This window comes from Microtus oregoni, unplaced genomic scaffold, assembly GCF_018167655.1.
Source record: "Microtus oregoni isolate MIOR12 unplaced genomic scaffold, Mior012 000008F_ref0000371, whole genome shotgun sequence".
Lineage (NCBI taxonomy): Eukaryota > Metazoa > Chordata > Mammalia > Rodentia > Cricetidae > Microtus > Microtus oregoni.
The window spans coordinates 52,895,461-52,913,269 of record NW_024543067.1 but is presented as its reverse complement, the minus strand read 5'-3'; the positions used below and the strand labels follow the sequence as shown (position 1 = coordinate 52,913,269).

The 17,809-nt window shown below is 38.3% G+C and overlaps 1 protein-coding gene across 1 annotated transcript in view; it reads left to right on the top strand.

The window, feature by feature from the left end:
- Ccdc15 (coiled-coil domain containing 15) overlaps nucleotides 1–17,809 on the top strand; it is a 70,149-nt gene that overhangs the window by 12,754 nt on the left and 39,586 nt on the right. Inside the window, exons 5-10 of the mRNA XM_041657521.1 lie at nucleotides 8,745–8,858; nucleotides 11,304–11,426; nucleotides 12,763–12,885; nucleotides 13,692–14,438; nucleotides 15,868–15,975; nucleotides 17,701–17,808. Coding sequence (XP_041513455.1) covers nucleotides 8,745–8,858; nucleotides 11,304–11,426; nucleotides 12,763–12,885; nucleotides 13,692–14,438; nucleotides 15,868–15,975; nucleotides 17,701–17,808 — 1,323 coding nt within the window. The remainder of the gene's footprint in view (nucleotides 1–8,744; nucleotides 8,859–11,303; nucleotides 11,427–12,762; nucleotides 12,886–13,691; nucleotides 14,439–15,867; nucleotides 15,976–17,700; nucleotide 17,809) is intronic.

Here is a 17,809-nt window from a genome sequence, read left to right as displayed (position 1 = left end):
TCTTCCAGCAAAACTCCATGTCCTAAAGGTTCCACAACTTTCTCAAACGGCATCTTCAGGTAGGGATCAAGTATTCAAACATGTGAGCCCGTGTGGGACATTTGACATTCAAACCACAGGATGTAGAGAGTTATAGGTAAGGTAAGTTTGTCCAGGAGCTAATGCTGAGTCTGGGTTATATGCCTGAATATCAAGTGCTTACTTATACTTCCCTTAAAAGAAAGTTAGGATTAGGCTGGAGAGATGGTTCATAAATTAAGAGCATGGGTGAGAGCCCAGATTCAGTTCCCAGCATCCACATGGGAGCTCACAGCTGTCTGTGACTCCAGTTCCAGAAAATCTGATGCCCTCTTCTGCCCTCTGCAGGCACTGCACTCACATAGTTAACAGACATACATAAAGGTAAAATGCCCATACACGTAACATTTTTAGGGGCCAGTGGTTCAGTGGGGGAAGGCACTTGCTGCCAAATATAAAGATCTTGAGTTCATTCTCAAGGACCTGCATAGTGAAAGGAGAAAACCAACTTGTGCAGATTGTCCTCTGGCCTCTGTGTTTCAGCTGTGATTTGGGACACTGTATTATTGTTTCCCCAAGTGAAGGTGCTTGCCACCAAGCCTGAAGACCTGAGTTTGATATCTGGGACCCACATGCTGGAAAGAGAGAAAAACTCCCACAAGTTGTCCTCAGTCCTCCATGCATATTCTCTCTCTCTCTCTCTCTCTCTCTCTCTCTCTCTCTCTCTCTCACACACACACACACACACACTAATTAGCTTTAATGCAAATATGATTTGGCTAGTTTTTCTCTTTGTGTCTCTACCCAGCCTCCTACCTATTAGCGTTTGATAGTCCCTACCTGCTGACAGACCAGGTGTGATCAGGAACCTAAACTAAGGCACTAGAGCCACGGAGTGGGAAGAGGTTTCAAGTGGCCACAACCCCTTTTGTTAGTACTGATACTCGTTATTAAGGCTTTGTTTTCTGTGGTGTCTCTTGGTTATTTTATTTAGATTTCGTCTTAAAAACATCTTACCATATCTTCATTCTCACCGTGTAACACATTTATCTTTAGATCATGCAGCATGGCTCATTTTAACTTTCTCTTTCTCACTGAATATTTTGCTGTCTTGGTTCTTTAAAATAACTTTTAGTTAGCATACAAAATAATTTCATTATGAGATTTTTATGTATATCATTATACCTTTCTCTTAATTGCCCTCTTCCACTACCATCTCCTGTTTCCTATCCTTTTCCCTTTTGCTAGCCTGCCTCCCTCTCCTTCTCTCTCCACTTTTGCTCTCTCTAAAACCTAGATTTTTGTTTGTGTGTTTGTTTGTTTTTCAAGGCAGGGTTTCTCTCTGTCACTCTGGCTGTCTTAGAACTCACTTTGTAGACCAGGCTGGCCTTGAACTTACAGAGACCTGCCTGCCTCTGCCTTCTGAGTGCTAGGATTAAAGTCGTGAGCCACCACCGTCCGGCCCCTAGGTTTTTTGTAAGAGAAAACATGATGTTTTGTTTCTTTTCTCATTACCTGCTTGTTCCGCTCTCTCTTGTCGACCTTTTCTTCTTTTTTTAGCCTCCTTTTACTTTCATATTTGGGGTGCACACATACTGTAAGAAAAAACTATATATAAGAAAAATGGAATGCTTTTGTCTGAGTCTGGTTTGTTTCTCCAGTTCCAGTCAACGAGCAAATGACATTATTTCATTTCTCTTCATGGATGAATAGAGTTCCATTTGTGCATATCTATCCCATGTTTTCTTCATTCACTGATAGACATTTGTGCAGGTCTTCTATCTTGGCTATTGTAAATAGTGTGCAGCCATAAAATGGATGTGCAACTCTCTCTGTGATATGCTGACTTAGATTCCAGCTAGAGCTGGATCACATGATAGTTCTATTTGTAGTTTTTGAGACACTTCCAGCTGATTTTCACAGTGGCTACAGCGGTTTGTGTTCCTACTAGTAATATATAATGATCCTTTCCCCTCATATCCATGCCAGCATTCTGACTGGGTTTAGATAAAATCTCAAGGCAGTTTTTAAATATGCATTTCCCTGGTAGCTGAGGCTGTTGAACATTTAAAAATGTATTTCATGGCCATTCATATTTTCAGTCTATTTATTGACTAGATGATTTCCCTTTTCTAGTGTCTAACTTTTTCTGTTCTTTATAAAATCTAGGTGTTAATCCTCTGTCAGATGTGTGGTTAGTGACAGTTTTCTCTCATTTTGAAAGGTTTGTCACTTTTGCTGTGTAGAAGTTTTTTAAATGTCATGCAATCCCATTTGTCAACTAATTCTTAGAACAATTTTCTGTGCTATTAGAGTGCTTTTAGAAATTACTTAAAAATTTTGAAGTGTTTCCTGTGTGTCCTTCTGGTAGTCAATTTCAGGTCTCATATAAAGACCCTGTATTTCTTTTCTTACCATGAGAGTATCATATCGATTTAATTTCATTCTTTCACATGCTATATTTTTATTCTTTTATGACTCCACAGTGTCCTAGCATTTTTTCCTATTCTGTAAACAGTTACTTTTTGTAGTGAGGATTTATTTGTTTTTATTTTTTATTTTGTGTGTGTGTATGTATCTGTGTGTGGGTTCAAGGAAGCTAGAAAATGGCATCAGATTCTCTGGAACTGGAATTAAAGGCAGTTCTGAGTCCTGGGAACTGAACTCAGGTCCTCTGGAAGAGAAGCAAGCATTCTTAATCACTCAGCCATCTCTCTAGCCCTTTAAGTAAATACTTAAATGATGTGAAATAATGGTTGAATTATCTATAAGGTGCTGTCTTTTCTATTGCTGTGTTAAGATACCTTGACTGACTTAAAGAAGAAACAGTTTATTGGGGCTTACAGTTGAGTCCGTGATCATCAGGGTGGGGAGTATGACAGCACGCAGGCAGGCATGGTGCTTGAGCGGTAGGGAGTTGGGGAAAAGGGGAGAGGAGAGAGAGACAACTAGGAATGATGTGGGTTTTCTAAACTCAAAGTCCACCCCAATGACATGCCTCCTCTAATAAGATCACACCTCCTAGACCTTCTCAAACAATTTGATCAACTGGGGACCAAGTATTCAAATATATGAGCCTGTGGGGACCATTTTTATCCAAACCACCATAGATACCATTCAGGTAATTCAGAGTAACCCACACAAGATAAGTTTGTATCAAGAATACACTCAATTGGTGCTGTAGATACTACACACTGCTTAAGAGCACACTGGTCCTACGAAGTTAGTATGAGGCCATCTAGACTACATGAAATCATGTCTCAAACTCACTCCCCTACAACAAAATCAATATATTGTGTAAATATACTGCATTATATTGAAAGAAAACAATTTTGGATAGCTATTTTGGCATTGCACATATCTTAAATTGATAATACATTCCATAGCAAAAAGTAGATAACATTCTATAAATATTCAGCCCTATGTTTTCCTATGAAAAACATACACAGTATTAATAGTTTTAGTTTGGTTACATACAAATTCTGTTCTTCCAGTGGGCTAAATTACATGAACAAATTAAAAGAGCTAGAGGATATATATATATATATATATATATATAATATACTTGTTAAATTTTGCCATGTATACTTGCTAAATGTTTTAAATTTTTATCATATAATAATACTGGTCATATTTTGATACTTAAATCATGACATTTATTAATACTAAGTTTGAGCAAAGGTATCTTTGCTAATGACTAAAGTTGTTTCTGAGCATGACATACCACTTTCTGTTATGTAACATGTAGAAGACACTGTATCCAGACCTGTATTAATTGATAAGCAGTTCTTTAGCCATTGTTCCAAGCAGCAAAGGCTTGGGGGGAGGCTGTGAGCCTTTAGTAGAGCTTGTGAGATGCCTGTTTTCCTCAGACTTATCATGTACAAGATGCTGTCTCTCAAAGAGTCAGAGTGAGTGAACTTTTGGTGACTGGTGTTTCTATGGGTGGAAGAAAACCTAGGCTTATGTTCTTTGCCTAAGGTCTGAAGTAGTATTGTGTAATTGTGTAAACAAAGAAAAAGGTATGTATAATATCCATATTTTAAAAAACAGAAGAGCTTTGCCTGTTTCTACATTTCTCCCTCCACTAAAGCTACTATTTAGTTTTGATTTTTTGTAAAGTTTTATGTTTTGGTAGTGACATTCATGTTTCTGAGTAATTAGCCGTTTTGTGACAAAACATTAACTGGGGAGACACAAGCCACAACAGACCACTGTACAGATAGCACCAAGTCCAGCTGATGAACCGGTGTGTTTATTGGGAGCACAGGTGAGGAGTTCCTTACAGAAGCAGAAAGAGTCAAAGACAGCTGCATCACCAAGGCCCACCCCAGCCTGGGTGACAGCTCACACAGCTGGGCACCTGGAGCTCACTGCACAGCTTTCAGGTTGCTCCACAGTTGGCGAATGTCCTTCCCAGGGGCCTTCATTGGTCTAAACCTCTTCCAGGCAGCTGGCCTGCTCTGAGTCTTTGCAGGTTTTCTCCTCCGAGAGTCTTCTGTGAAGCTCAGCTTGTTTTAGTCTTGGCAGCTCTGAGTCTGACGTGGACCCAGAGATTTGATTGCTGACTCTGGCAGGGAAAGGCTTAGTGAATCTGGTCAGTTTCAGGGACCTCCTGCCACAATTTTAGGTTGTTTACCTTCCTGTTTAAAGAGTTCCCTGGGGGATGGACTGTGCAATCTCACAGGAATCTTACACAACATAAGTATGTGGTAGAGATTCTTATTGATGTCCCATTAGGAAAGGTGAGAATTTGGCTCACTTTTCTTTCCCTCTTGCCATTACACATACTTTTCCATCCCATACCCGCTCTTTATAATATTACTATACCAAAATTTTCTTAGATTGAGATTCAGCATTTTCATTGCCATTGCCATAAATATAATCATACCAGATGGTAACTGCAGTTTTTTTTATTTGAAGTCACATTGATTCTTTTTATTTGCTGGGTTTTCTGTTCAGTTATGAATTTTCATCTCCACTAGGGAATTATTTTTTAAATTATTTACTTGTACTGATGTTTGTGTTGGAAGTAGGGCTCGTGGAAGCAAGAAGAGGGCATCAGATCCTTTGGGGCTAAAGTTAAGGTAGTTGTGAGTTTCCTGACATGGGTGCTGGGACTGAACTCACGTCCTTTGGAAGAACAATATATGCTCCTAGTAGCCCATTTGTTTGTTTTGAGGCAGAGTCTTACTCCTTAACTGAGACTGCCCTGGAACTTACTCCTTAGCTGAGGCTGGTCTTGAAATTGCAACAGTCCTCTTGCCTGAGTCTCCCAAGTGTTTGGATTACAGGCATGAGCTACTACAACCAGCTTCATCAAAAAAGCTTAAGTTGGCTAACCATTCAGTGCTAGTCTGTTAATAATAATTAATAGCTGTAAAAGATTGAGTTATGTGTCTAGTTTTATGTAAGAAAGACTATTAAATTTTGTATTCTGAATATATTTTATTTTTAAGATTTTTTTATGTCTACAGTGTTCTGTCTGCATGTATCCCTTGCAGGCCACAAGAGGGCACCAGATCTCATTACAGATGATTGTGAGCCAGCTTGTGGTTGATGGTTATTGTACTCAGGACCTCTGGAAGAACAGAGCCATCTCTCCAGCCCCTGAATATACTTCTAAACATACAAATATAAGTACATGCATGTACAGTGATCACTATTACCTTACAAGTCTTCATTTATACTAGTTTCTTTTAATTATCAAATAGTTTTATACTAGTAATAGCTATTTTCTGTGTTTTGAATATTAATTCTTGCTCTTTCATTAGTTATAGTTTTTGTGGCTGCTCTAACATATTACCTCATACTTTTTTGTTTTTGAGACAATGTCTCACCCAGTAGCCCAGAACAGTCTTAAACTCACTGTGTAGCCTAGGCTGGCCTCGTACTCTCATTTCTGCCTCAGCATCCCAAGTTGTATTATCTGTGCCCACATACCCAGATTACCTAACTTAAATGACTAAAGTGTCAGGAATGTATTTGTGAGGGTTTAGCGGTTAGACATCTAAACTGAGTTTCATGGATCCTAATTGAAGTATCAGCAGGGCCACCTTCCCACAGATTTTAGAAGAAAATATGCTCCTTGACGTTTCCAGCTTTTGGTGCTTACCTGCTACCATTCCTTTCCTTGTAGCTGCCTTCTATAAGCCTTTGTCTGCCTCTTCACACCATCTCCTCTTCTCTGCTGAACTTCCCTCTACTGCTCTCTTACAAGGGCACTTGTAGTGGCAGTTAGTGTCCATTTGGATAATCTGAGACTGTGTCCATATATTAGTACTCTTAACCATATCAGCAAGGGTTCAAGGGATTAGGATCTACTATTTTTGGTTGGCCAAATACTGGCCAAATAGCAGTCAATATTCAGACTGCTATAGTTCTTTTTATTGAAAAGATTTTCACAAGGTTAAGGCTTGGCAAAGTGTTAGGGTATTGAAAGAGAAATAAAACACAGTGCTTCTTCTGGCTGTTAGACCATTTGAAACCCTGCTTATGACTCAGACTCTAATGGAAATTCATAATTAATGGGAAATGAAATTCTGACATCTGTTTCTAGATGCATTACAACAGACTACAACAGACCTTTGGAATCTTTGGCATATGTATGGGTCATTGAAACCTATCCTACTTGACAGTGAACAAAGCAGTATATAACTCGCTATATATTGTTTAACTCCAAGTGCACAGAATATCTTTTTGCTTGTGAATAACTCTCTTGATTTCTGTTGCCACTCTGCACCTGATCCAGAAGTCTTCTTTTTGTTAGAACGAAGAATAATGGTTCCAACTGGTTTACCTGGCTACAGGTGTAGACCTCTGGAAACAAGGACTAAAGAGAGAAGATTCACTGTAGAACATTGGACTGGTAGTAGAACTGGTTTTTTTTTTTTTAATCTTTTGCTCATTATTAGTAAAAATTACATAGTTTGATTACTATATCACTACGTCATATAGTTTTCCTCAAGGAAGACTTGATTCTGTTAGCATTTTAGTAGTGGGTTAGAGGTATTCCTAGCCTTGCTGTAGTTTTTTTTTTTTTTTTTGTTTTTTGTTTTTTCGAGACAGGGTTTCTCTGTGCTTTTGGAGCCTGTCCTGGAACTAGCTCTTGTTGACCAGGCTGGTCTCGAACTCATGGAGATCCGCCTGCCTCTGCCTCCCGAGAGCTGGGATTAAAGCTTGCTGTAGTTTTTTTAATTAGTGTGGAGATGTTTGTTCTTACCTGATGCTTTGTGTATCCTAAATAGAAAGATGCACAGTTTTTTCCCCTCCTAAATGGACATTCTTTGAAGATTTGAAAGAGATAAAATAGGTTCTGCTACTGGAAAAGGAAAATAGTTATCTACTAAAATCACTAGAATAAGGAGTGAATATAAAATCTTATGATGGTTGCATATCAGTTGTTTCTTAGAATAATTGAAATAAATTTGTTCTATTGTACAGTGTTGCACTCTACATTAACTTAATGTGATAGTCAACTTCCATTGTTAACTTGACACTATCTTGAATCACCCGGGAAGAGAGTCTCAGTGGGATTGTCTGCTTCTGGTTGGACTGTGTGCTTGTCTGTGGAGGGTTGCTTTAGTTAAATTCATTGATTGGGAAGACTCAGCCCACTGTGGGCAGCACCATTCTAGACCAGGTGTCCTGAACTATTAATAAGAATGGAGAAATTAAGCTAGTATAAGCAAGGAGTCAAGTTTGCTGCTGATTGGGTATTATGTGATTAGCCCTTTTAATTTCCTGCCTTAGCTTCCCTACAATTGATGTGGGATTCCCCTCTATATGCTGTGAATACCATTGATTAATAAAGAAACTGTCTTGAGCCTGTGATAGGGTAGAACAGAGCTAGGCGGGGAAAACTAAACTGAATGCTGGGAGAAAGAAGAGCAGAGTCAGGGAGAAGTCATGTAGAGACATATACTGGATAGAACTTTACCTGGTAAGCCATAGCCACGTGGTGGTATACAGATTAATAGAGATGGGTTAGTTTAGGATATGAGTTAGTTAGAAATATGCTTAAGCTATTAGCCAAACAGTATTGCAAATAATATGGCTCTGTGTGATAATTTCGGGGCTCAGCAGTAGGGAACCAACAAGCGACCTCCTTACAACATACAGTGGTGGACCTGGAATAGTAAACTGAAATAAACTACCCCCCCCCCTTCCCGGCTAACCTCTGAGTTGCATTTGCCAGGGTATTTTTGTCACAGCAACAGAAATTACCTAGGACAGTTTGGAAAGCTTCCTGGAGGAGAAGGAAATCTGAAAAAAGGCTAGTATTAGATTTTAAATGAGGTAGTACAGAAAAAAGTCACATAAGAAAATTAGAATTTTAGGAGAACTAGGTATGGAGTCTTATAGCAAGGAGTAATAAAAAACATTTATGCAAGATGAATAGAAGATAAGGAATGTATTTGCTCAATAAATCCTAAGTATATTTAGGTATTACTACCTGACATTTTATGTATAAAAGGTATGTATCTTTTTCAATGGGTTTGCTTTATAGAACTTAAGTCACGAAGTTACCCAGTTTTATCGCAGAATAATGACAGCAATATTATAAACTGCTCTCAGCAGACTGAAGTCTCCTTTGCAAGTAATCCTTTTGTCCTGAACCTGGCATCTTTTAATAATAGAGACCTGTTTTCCTTTTGGAACACTGGGTGCATTTGGCATTAGGATTTTAACCTGGTTTTGTTTTCTTTTTCCACCTTCTCTGGCAGCTTAGTCAAACTCTGCAACAGGCACGTCAGCAGCTGGCATCCTTTAAAACTGTGGGTGACAAAAAGACACCAGTGTTTCTAAATGGTAGAAGGAAAGATTCTCCTGCCCATGAGGTAAATTGATTTTCAATATGCTGCTTTTAAAAATATGTGAAAAATATATCTAGGAATTTATTTTTATATCAACATAATTTAGAAATGCAAAATAATCGAGGTGATATTTAATAGGGAATACTTGACTAAATTAAGATATACCTAAATAGTAGCCATTCTTTTGAAAAATTTGATTTTCAAATAATATCTGAAGAACAGGGAAAACTTTTAACTGAAAAAGTAGTATATAAAATTAGATATTCTATAATCTTAATTTTTTTAAATATTTATTTATTTATTATGTATACAATATTCTGTCTGTGTGTATGCCTGCAGGCCAGTAGAGGGCACCAGACCTCATTACAGATGGTTGTGAGCTACCATGTGGTTGCCCGGAATTGAACTCAGGACCTTTGGAAGAGCAGGCAATGCTCTTAACCTCTGAGCCATCTCTCCAGCCCCCCATAATCTTAATTTTAAAAATACCTGTATTTATTCAACAAGTGTTAACACTAGGCCATGGTGGTGCGCGCCTTTAATCCCAGCACCTGTGAGACAGACTCAGGCAGATCTCTGAGTTTGAGGCCAGTCTGGCCTACAGAGTGAGTACAGGACAGCCAGGGCTGCACAGAGAAACCCTGTCTCAAAAGACAAACAAAAAATATTGTTTCCTTACTAAAAAGTAAAACTTATGTATTATAAAAATTTTAAAATGAAAACAAGGAAATAAAAGTTATCTATAACAGTACACAAAACTGAGACACTGTATTTGATCCCAGCAAGTGCAAGAAAGGAACAGAAGAGCAATATTATCTTCCTGTACTGTAGTTATCCACGTGTTTGTCTGTCTCGTTTTCTTATCACACTTCTTGTTTCAGATTCTAGTATTCACTTGTTTATTACATCCTTCCCCAGTAACACTGAAGCCCCCCTCTCTCCCCGAGAGATCTCCCGGTGTTCTCACCAACAGGCTAACATTTGTGTTTTTGTTAGTTTGGTTTGGTTTGGTTTTTGTTTTTTGTTTGTTTGTTTGTTTGTTTTGATGCAGGGTTTCTCTGTGTAGCCTTGGCTGTCCTGGAACTCACTCTGTAGACCAGGCTGGCCTCAGATTCACAGAAATCCATCTGCCTGCCTCTGCCTCCTAGGAGCTGGGATTAAAGGTGAGTGCCACCACTGCTCAGCTTGAGTAGTATTTTTAATAAAGGAATTAATTTAATTCTAAACTTAAATTTAGAATGAAGAATTAGAAACTAAGTGTTTAAGCCTGTACTTAACAAAATGGCATTGTTTAGGTATCCTACTTACTTGAGATTTTACTAGTTTGGATGTTCGATTCTTGTGTTTTCATGTTTGCTCAAGTTTGGCATTAACTTCCAGGTTTTAGTAAAATAGACCCTTACTTAGACTTTTTGGTGTATTTCTGCCCATCAACTGTCTCTCAGTTCTTTCCCGGTTTCAGTACCTGCTTGGGATATGGCATGAACCATACACATTGTGTGCTGCTTAACTACAGCAGTACAGTCTATCCTGCTGTGACTTTTGAGATACCTTTTCTTTTGTGCCTTGCATATTCTCAAACCTGCCGTGTATGTGGACTGTTGGAGTCTTTGGTGGGTACTATTAGAAAAGGGACTGGACAGTTTTACTCAGACAGGAAAAAGGTGTTGTTAGTTCCTACAGACTGTTGTTTGTTTGGAATGCACTCAGGCCTTTCAATTGCCGTTTTCCCAGAGAAAATACTGTTCACTGACCTGACTAAAATAATTAATCCTGTAGAAGAGAGAATTAATCCTGAAACAACATCCTTGTGCAAACCAGTTTCATACGTCAGAGGTGCCATATGAGTGTAATTTATTATTATTATAACGATAATGAGTTCAAACTTGCTGCTTGTTTCCAGAGAATGCCATGTCCTTTTTCCAGATAAAAGAATAGAAATAAATCCACTCCATATAACTGGGAATGATCTGTGAAATTAGTGAAATTTTTCTTACATGTACACCTTTATTTATCTTTACTCATAGCTGACCTATATTCATGTATGTGTGAAGCAGAAACTACTAATTGAAAATAATTACATTGTAACCCAGTTAAATTGTGCCTTCATTTTCTTACTAGACTTTAGTGGCATTATACTCCTATCTAATTGTCACTGTCATTCAAAAATTGAGATACAAGTACAACATGTTCTTGTTTGATCCTTGTTAGGTTGCCAAGACTGAAATTAAACGTCTTCTGTAATCATTGGTGGCTAGAATAACTGCATGCTGTCATTTCTAAAGTTTATATATTCTTCCAGTGTATTTTATTCCACGTGTTGATATCTGATTTATTTGTATAGGTGAACGAAAATGGTAATTCTTTATTCTAAGCTGCTAGGTCATTAATAAAGATTAAGTGAGTATCATGAGCGCATTGCTTTCCCTAACTATTTAATATATGGACTGGCTTGTTTTATCTCCCCAGAAAGCACTTCTTAGCAAACCAGCATGCATCAAGATAAACAAAGAAGCAGGAGAGGAACCCCCTGATAAGATCCACGAAGGCCCTTTAACTACAATTCATTACCAGAACTTTATGGAAAATCAGGTAGGGAAATGTAGATATAGGTGTTTATTGTCTATTTCTTGTAAAAAAAATGAAAATTGAAAATTTTTAATTGGATCATCTTTTTTTCATAAGGGTTTAAATGTTCTCTCTATGTTGTGAATGTATTTATTTCCCTTATTAGACAGCAGACATGTGTGAGCTTCTCCCATTCTGTAGACTATCATTTCACTTTAACAGTCCCTTCATTTATAGGCCCCAAAGTTTAGTTTTGGAGTGGTCTGACTTATTGTTGTCTTTTGTTCCTTGCTCTTTTAGTGTTACCTCTCCTTAGCATACATGGGATCATGAAGTTTTATTCCTAGGTCTTCTAAGTATATAATTTTAGCTCTTACTTTCAGGTCTGTATTCATCTCTAATTGATTTTCATGAATGAATCGAAGAACGGGTCCACTTCATTCTTTTCTATGTTGATACCCAGTTATCTTAATACCATTTGTTAAAGAGTTATTCTTTTCCCATTGAATTGTCTGACACCCTTGTCAGATGTCAGTTCATGCCGGGCGATGGTGGCGCACGCCTTTAATCCCAGCACTCGGGAGGCAGAGGCAGGCGGATCTCTGTGAGTTCGAGACCAGCCTGGTCTACAGAGCTAGTTTCAGGACAGGCTCCACAGCCACAGAGAAACCCTGTCTCGAAAAACCAAAAAAAAAAAAACCAAAAAAAAAAAAAAAGATGTCAGTTCATGATAAATACGGTGGTTTCTTTCTTACTCCTTCTCTTTCTAATATTCTGTGTGTCTGTATGATTTGCGTGTTAATTCAACCTTTTTTTTTTGCTTATTTTTGTTTTTTGTTTGTTTGTTTTTAAACCAGCTGACATTTTGATAGGAATTATTGAGTCTGTAGATCCACTTGTGAGCTATAGTGTTGGAAATGTGGCCAATGTGTGGGGTGTGTGTGTGTGTGTGTGTGTGTGTGTATGTATGTATTCAAGTAAGGTTTCAGTATATTGCCCAAGGTCGTCTCAACTCATGGGCTTTCATTTCTATCTTCAAAGTTCTGGGACTATAGGTCACCCACCAAATCCAGCAATATTGTTGAAAAACAATATTTTCTTTTAGTCTGAACATGGTATATCTTTTCATGTATTTAGATCTTTAATTTCTTTTAATAATGTTTTAAAGTTTTAGGTACACAGCCTTGTACTCTATAACAGTCAATTACATTTGAATACATTGTTTTGCTAGACTTGTTTGTGGTATCTAAAGTTTTATTCTAAAGTTATTGTAAAGATATGGTTTCTACTTGTAATAGCTATGTTTAATGTGCTTTTGGATTTTGCTTTTCATTTTTGATATTATTTGCTTTTTCTTTAGGACCTTGGCTGTCAGGAAATTTCATCTGTTGTGACAGGTGAAAAGGAGAGAGAAGATTGGTGTGTGGGTTACCAGCAGGATCTCCTTTCTGAGGACAGAGAAAAGGCTGTCAGCAAAGTTCAGGTAAAGCCAAAAAAGTAAACTTACGGTCTTGGGGCACAGATCTATAAACTTAGCTACTTGAAAGACTGAAGCAGAAGGATTACAGGTTCATAATCAGCCTTGGATACAGCGTGTGAGTTCAAGACCAGCCTGAACAATTTTGTGAGAACTTATCCTAAAATAGAGGATTGATGGCCATGCAGTGGTGGCACACACCTTTATTTCCAGCACTTAGGAGACAGAGGCAGGTGGATCTTAGTGAGTTCGAGGCCAGCGGGGTCTACAGAGCAAGTTCCAGGACAGCCAGTACTGTTACACAGAGAACCCTGTCTCAAAAAAACAGAACAAAACAAAAAAGGAGGCAGGGGTGATTGAGTATGTAGCACAGTGGGAGAGTGTTTGCCAAGCATGCATAAAGTCCTGCTTTAGTCACCAGTAACGTGAAAAAGCGGTTAAAAAAAGTATGATTTGAATTAGGGATTTATGGTGTATTTAGGATTATTGACTCAGGTTATTTTTTTGTTTTGTTTTGTTTTTGTTTTTCAAGACAGGGTTTCTAGATGTATCTCTGGCTATCCTGGGACTTACTCTGTAGACCATACTGGCCTTGAACTTACAGAGATCTGTTTGCCTTTCCCTCCTGAGTGCTGGGATTAGAGGCGCGCACCACCATCACCCGGTGACTCAGGTTATTTTAAAGTTGGACAAATACTAAGGTTTCACCCTTCTAGCTTTGCTTGATTATGATAACATTTAAGATTATTTTGGGATTCTGGATTTTTGCTGCCATCTAGCAGTCTGTGTTTGTTATTTATATTTCCTTTTAGAAAGTAAAATTCAAAAGTCCATTATTTGTTGTGATAAAAGAAGATGAACAAAAGCAACTGAATCTTCATAGCCTTCAGGCTGTTCTTCCACAAGCCCAGGATTATTTTGTAGAAGTTCAAGGCAACTGTCCAGAATCCCAGAGTGGTGTGATAGATGTCCTTAATGTTGAGCCCAAAGCTTCGAGTATTGATCCTAAAACTCCAGGTGTTGAGCCAAACACCCAGGCCACTGGAATTGAGTTTAGGACCTCAAAGCCAGAAGGCCAGGCTCTTACGACAGCAAGTCAGGACATTGTTAAAGCCCAGACTGTTGAGCTTGATGAGAATATTGAGTTGGAAGCCCATGATTTTCTACCTCCAAATCAGACCTTTTCATCCAGAGACTGGGATTTTCTGCCCAAATGCCAAGACCAGGACTCTTTACCCAAAGACCACCATGTTCTCTCTAAAGACTGGAATGTTCTTCCTAAACGTCAGGACCAGCATAGTCTACCAGTAGACCAGGAATTTCTACCGAGAAAGCAGCTTGCATTATCTGAAGAACAGAGTCATTCACTCGAATGTCAGATCCAGGATCTCCCACCTAAAGAACAGAGTTTTCTGCCCAGACACCAGTATAATTTACCTATGTATCAGGACAGAAGAGGTCCACATGTTCTTCCTAAATGTCAGGATCATGATGTTCTTTCCGAAGACCAGAGTAATCTACACAAATGTCAGGAGCAGGATCTTCCACTTGAAAACCAGGTAAAATAAAGCGGGAAGGGGGTACAAGTCAGAAGTGACTTTGGTTTGTAATAGAATCTGCAAAGATTCTTCTATAGCTGATTTGGAGATTCCTAGCTGGAGACAGCACTTTCCTGACTGATTTTTGAAACTCCGGGGTTCCTACAAAATGTTAAAGTAATGCCAGCAGTATATTTTCTCTACCCAGGAGATTTATATGTAAAAAATAATTCTATATTAGGATAAATATTTCTGTCAGCCATCATCTGTTTTGGCAGCTGGAAGTTGAAAAGAGGCATGGCCTAAAAGTACCAGCTGTATCTCTCAACACAGGTTCCAGACCACTTCTCTGCTAGAGAACATTAGGGCCAGAGGAAGAAGAAGGGGCTGTGCAGAGAGGACAGTTTGTAGGGTTGTAGTTGGCCAGCTTCTCCCCCAAGCCAACAGTCTAAGTCAGCCTGTTATTCTTAACTCAGCAATCAGTGCATAGTGTTTGTTCTTTTTAAAGCAAATATGATGAAGCCAGAGTCAGTTCTGAAAGGTAGACAGGGAGAGAGTCACTTCCTTTGATGTCAGGATCTCTGTGGGTACCATCAGGTCTCCATCAGGAGCAAGATAGAGCAGAGAAAGGATGGAGATTAGCAGAAACTTAACCCTTTGAGGTTTAGTTTGGACTTGCAAAAACTCTGAGCTGACTTGGGACCTGACAAAGCATGACTCCTGTGATTGTGTTTCATATTACTCTGAATTTAAAGATTACCTGATGCTCTTACCAAAGTCTTCATTATTTCTCTCATACTATTCCTGCTGGACATTTTTTTTCTTTTAGAAAGTAAATTTTAGGGAGCCATTCTCTGATAGGACAGATGGGAAAGGGAGAGGAATCTTTTCTCTTCCTTGTTATCAGTGTCTGCCTCCCAAACCGCAAGTTCAGGATTTATGAGAGACCAGGTAGGGCAGAATAGTATTGGGGGACCTAGTCTAGGTCCTGTTAGAATACACTCATTGTGAAGAAGAATTGCTTAACAATTCAGTTCTTGCTCTTCTCTTTCTCTGTTCTATCTTGTACCTAATGGTACAAATGACCCTGTTTTAGTAAGTCAGATAAATTCTCCCACTCAAAAGGCAGTTAGTCTGTTTTAATTTACCAGGGTTATTCTCTATTGCTGAATCCCACCATATTATCACAAACTTATTGCCCCAACATGAAGAGTGTAAGAAATAGTAGACCTTAATCCATTTTAAGGTTTGGTGAGTTTGTTAGATTCTCCTGTGTGCAGTTTAAGAATTAAAATCTAGTAGCTTTGGATTAAAAGTGTAGCATTGTTCCTGATTCCTGAGCATCAATCAAGATTTACATGGAGTTCTCCCTGAAGCCTGCAAGATTTTGACTAGCCTATTTCCCTGACTGATTATTATTGCCATTATTATTGGTTTTATTCTCTTTTAGGACATGTTTCTCAAGCAACCATCAACTTTCATGAAAGGAGAGAGAGACAAAGAGGAGTTACCTCTGGTGTGTCCTCAGATCCAGGACCCAATTTTCCTTAGAGAACAGGTAGAGAGCACCTATAGAATGAGGGCTGAATAACTCCTGAAAAAAAAAAAAAACAGACAATTTATTAAGCTAGCTTGTATGTGGAATACATAAACATAAGACTAAGAGTAAAATGTCGAGTTATTTTTAAATGTGCTAAAATAATCTGTGATTTACTTTAAAATACTCCTGAAAATAAAATTGGAGAAGGCTAGAGAGATGGCTCAGTGATTTAGAGCACTGGCTGTCTTCCAGAGGAATCAAGTTCAATTTCCAGCACCCACACTGGAGCTCACAACTTTCTATAGCTCCAGTTCCAGGAGATCGAGTGTCCCCTTCTGACTTTTGCAGGCACCAGGCACACATGTGGTGCTCAGTCATAACACTTAGAAAACACTTATAAATGTAAAGTAAAAGTTTTAAAATGTTGAAGAAGACATAGATGAAAAAGTAAGGGTTGCTAGTAAGAGTATCATAAGAGATTTATTATATTGTTTTGTTCCTACTTTATTTTATGTTTGGATTTTTTATGACACACATACACATACACATTTGTTCTGTTGTGACTCTAGAATTTTCTCCTGTATTATGAGAAGATCATTTCTATTGAGACAGTTTTGTAGTTCCTTTTGATCAAGTGTACCAGAAGGACTTCATCTTAGGAGGAATGGAGGATGGCGAGACTGCAAGAGGAGTTGCTTTGGAGGACTGTACACATGGTTAACACAGTATTTGAGCCCTACCTAGCCTGTCTGGGAGAATAGTAGTGAAGAATATGCTTCAAAGAACAAATCGCTTAGATTTGGGCCTGAGATTTGACAGGCAGTGAAGTGATCACTTCAGGCATGTAATGTTAAGGTCAATAATAATGGGCAAAGAGCATAAACAGACTCTTTTTTCTGTTTGCCATTCTGATTGAAACCTACTTCAATCTTCATCAGCTTTAATTGCTGCTGTAGATGTTATCTTCCTGTTTGGGCAATTTCTATTGATATTTATGTTACTTTTTAGTACAGGAGCTATGAGCAGTCATCATGTGATAGGATAAATGAAAGATGGAAAAAGGAATTATATCCAGAGTGCTACAGATATGGTTTACATGAAATCCAGGATCCAGACTCTGCATGCAAGCAGGTAGAGAGGAGTTTAGTAAGTGTGAACAGTTAGGAGTTTGGGCTGGGCTTTTTAGAGTTATATTACTAACAAAGTTATTAATGTTATTATCTTTATTGATACTAACATTGTAAAAATGATAGCTAACCTTAATAAAGTATTAACAATAGCTCAAGTGTTTTTGTAAAGATTTATTTATTGGTTATATATACACCATGTTTCCCTGCACACCAGAGGAGGCATCAGATCTCATTACAGATGGTTGTGAACCACCATGTGGTTGCTGGGAATTGAACTCAGGAACTCTTGAAAAGCAGTCAGTGCTCTTAACCTCTGAGCCATCTCTCCAGCCACGCTCAAAAGTTTTTAGAAGCTTGTATGCATTATCTTTCTGAATTCTCACAATAACATGGGAGACAGATGCTGACATGATCCTTGCTTTATAGGTAAAATTATTTTGCAGATGTATTAAAATTGTTAATAAGAAATATTTCCACTTTTATGGTTTAACATATTAGAACACTCTGGCTTATTTAGATTACCTGGGGCTATTACTGAAACCTGTAGTGTTTTCACTATTATGTCACCATTTACACAAATTGATGTGTGATTTAGAGCTTACGTTTTACACAGCAGCAACCATCTGTTAACACAACTGAGAAGTGGCAAGAGGATTTACATCTTGGTAGTCGTGAACATCTTCCACGCAGACACTGGAGAGAAACATGCAGCAGGCAACAAG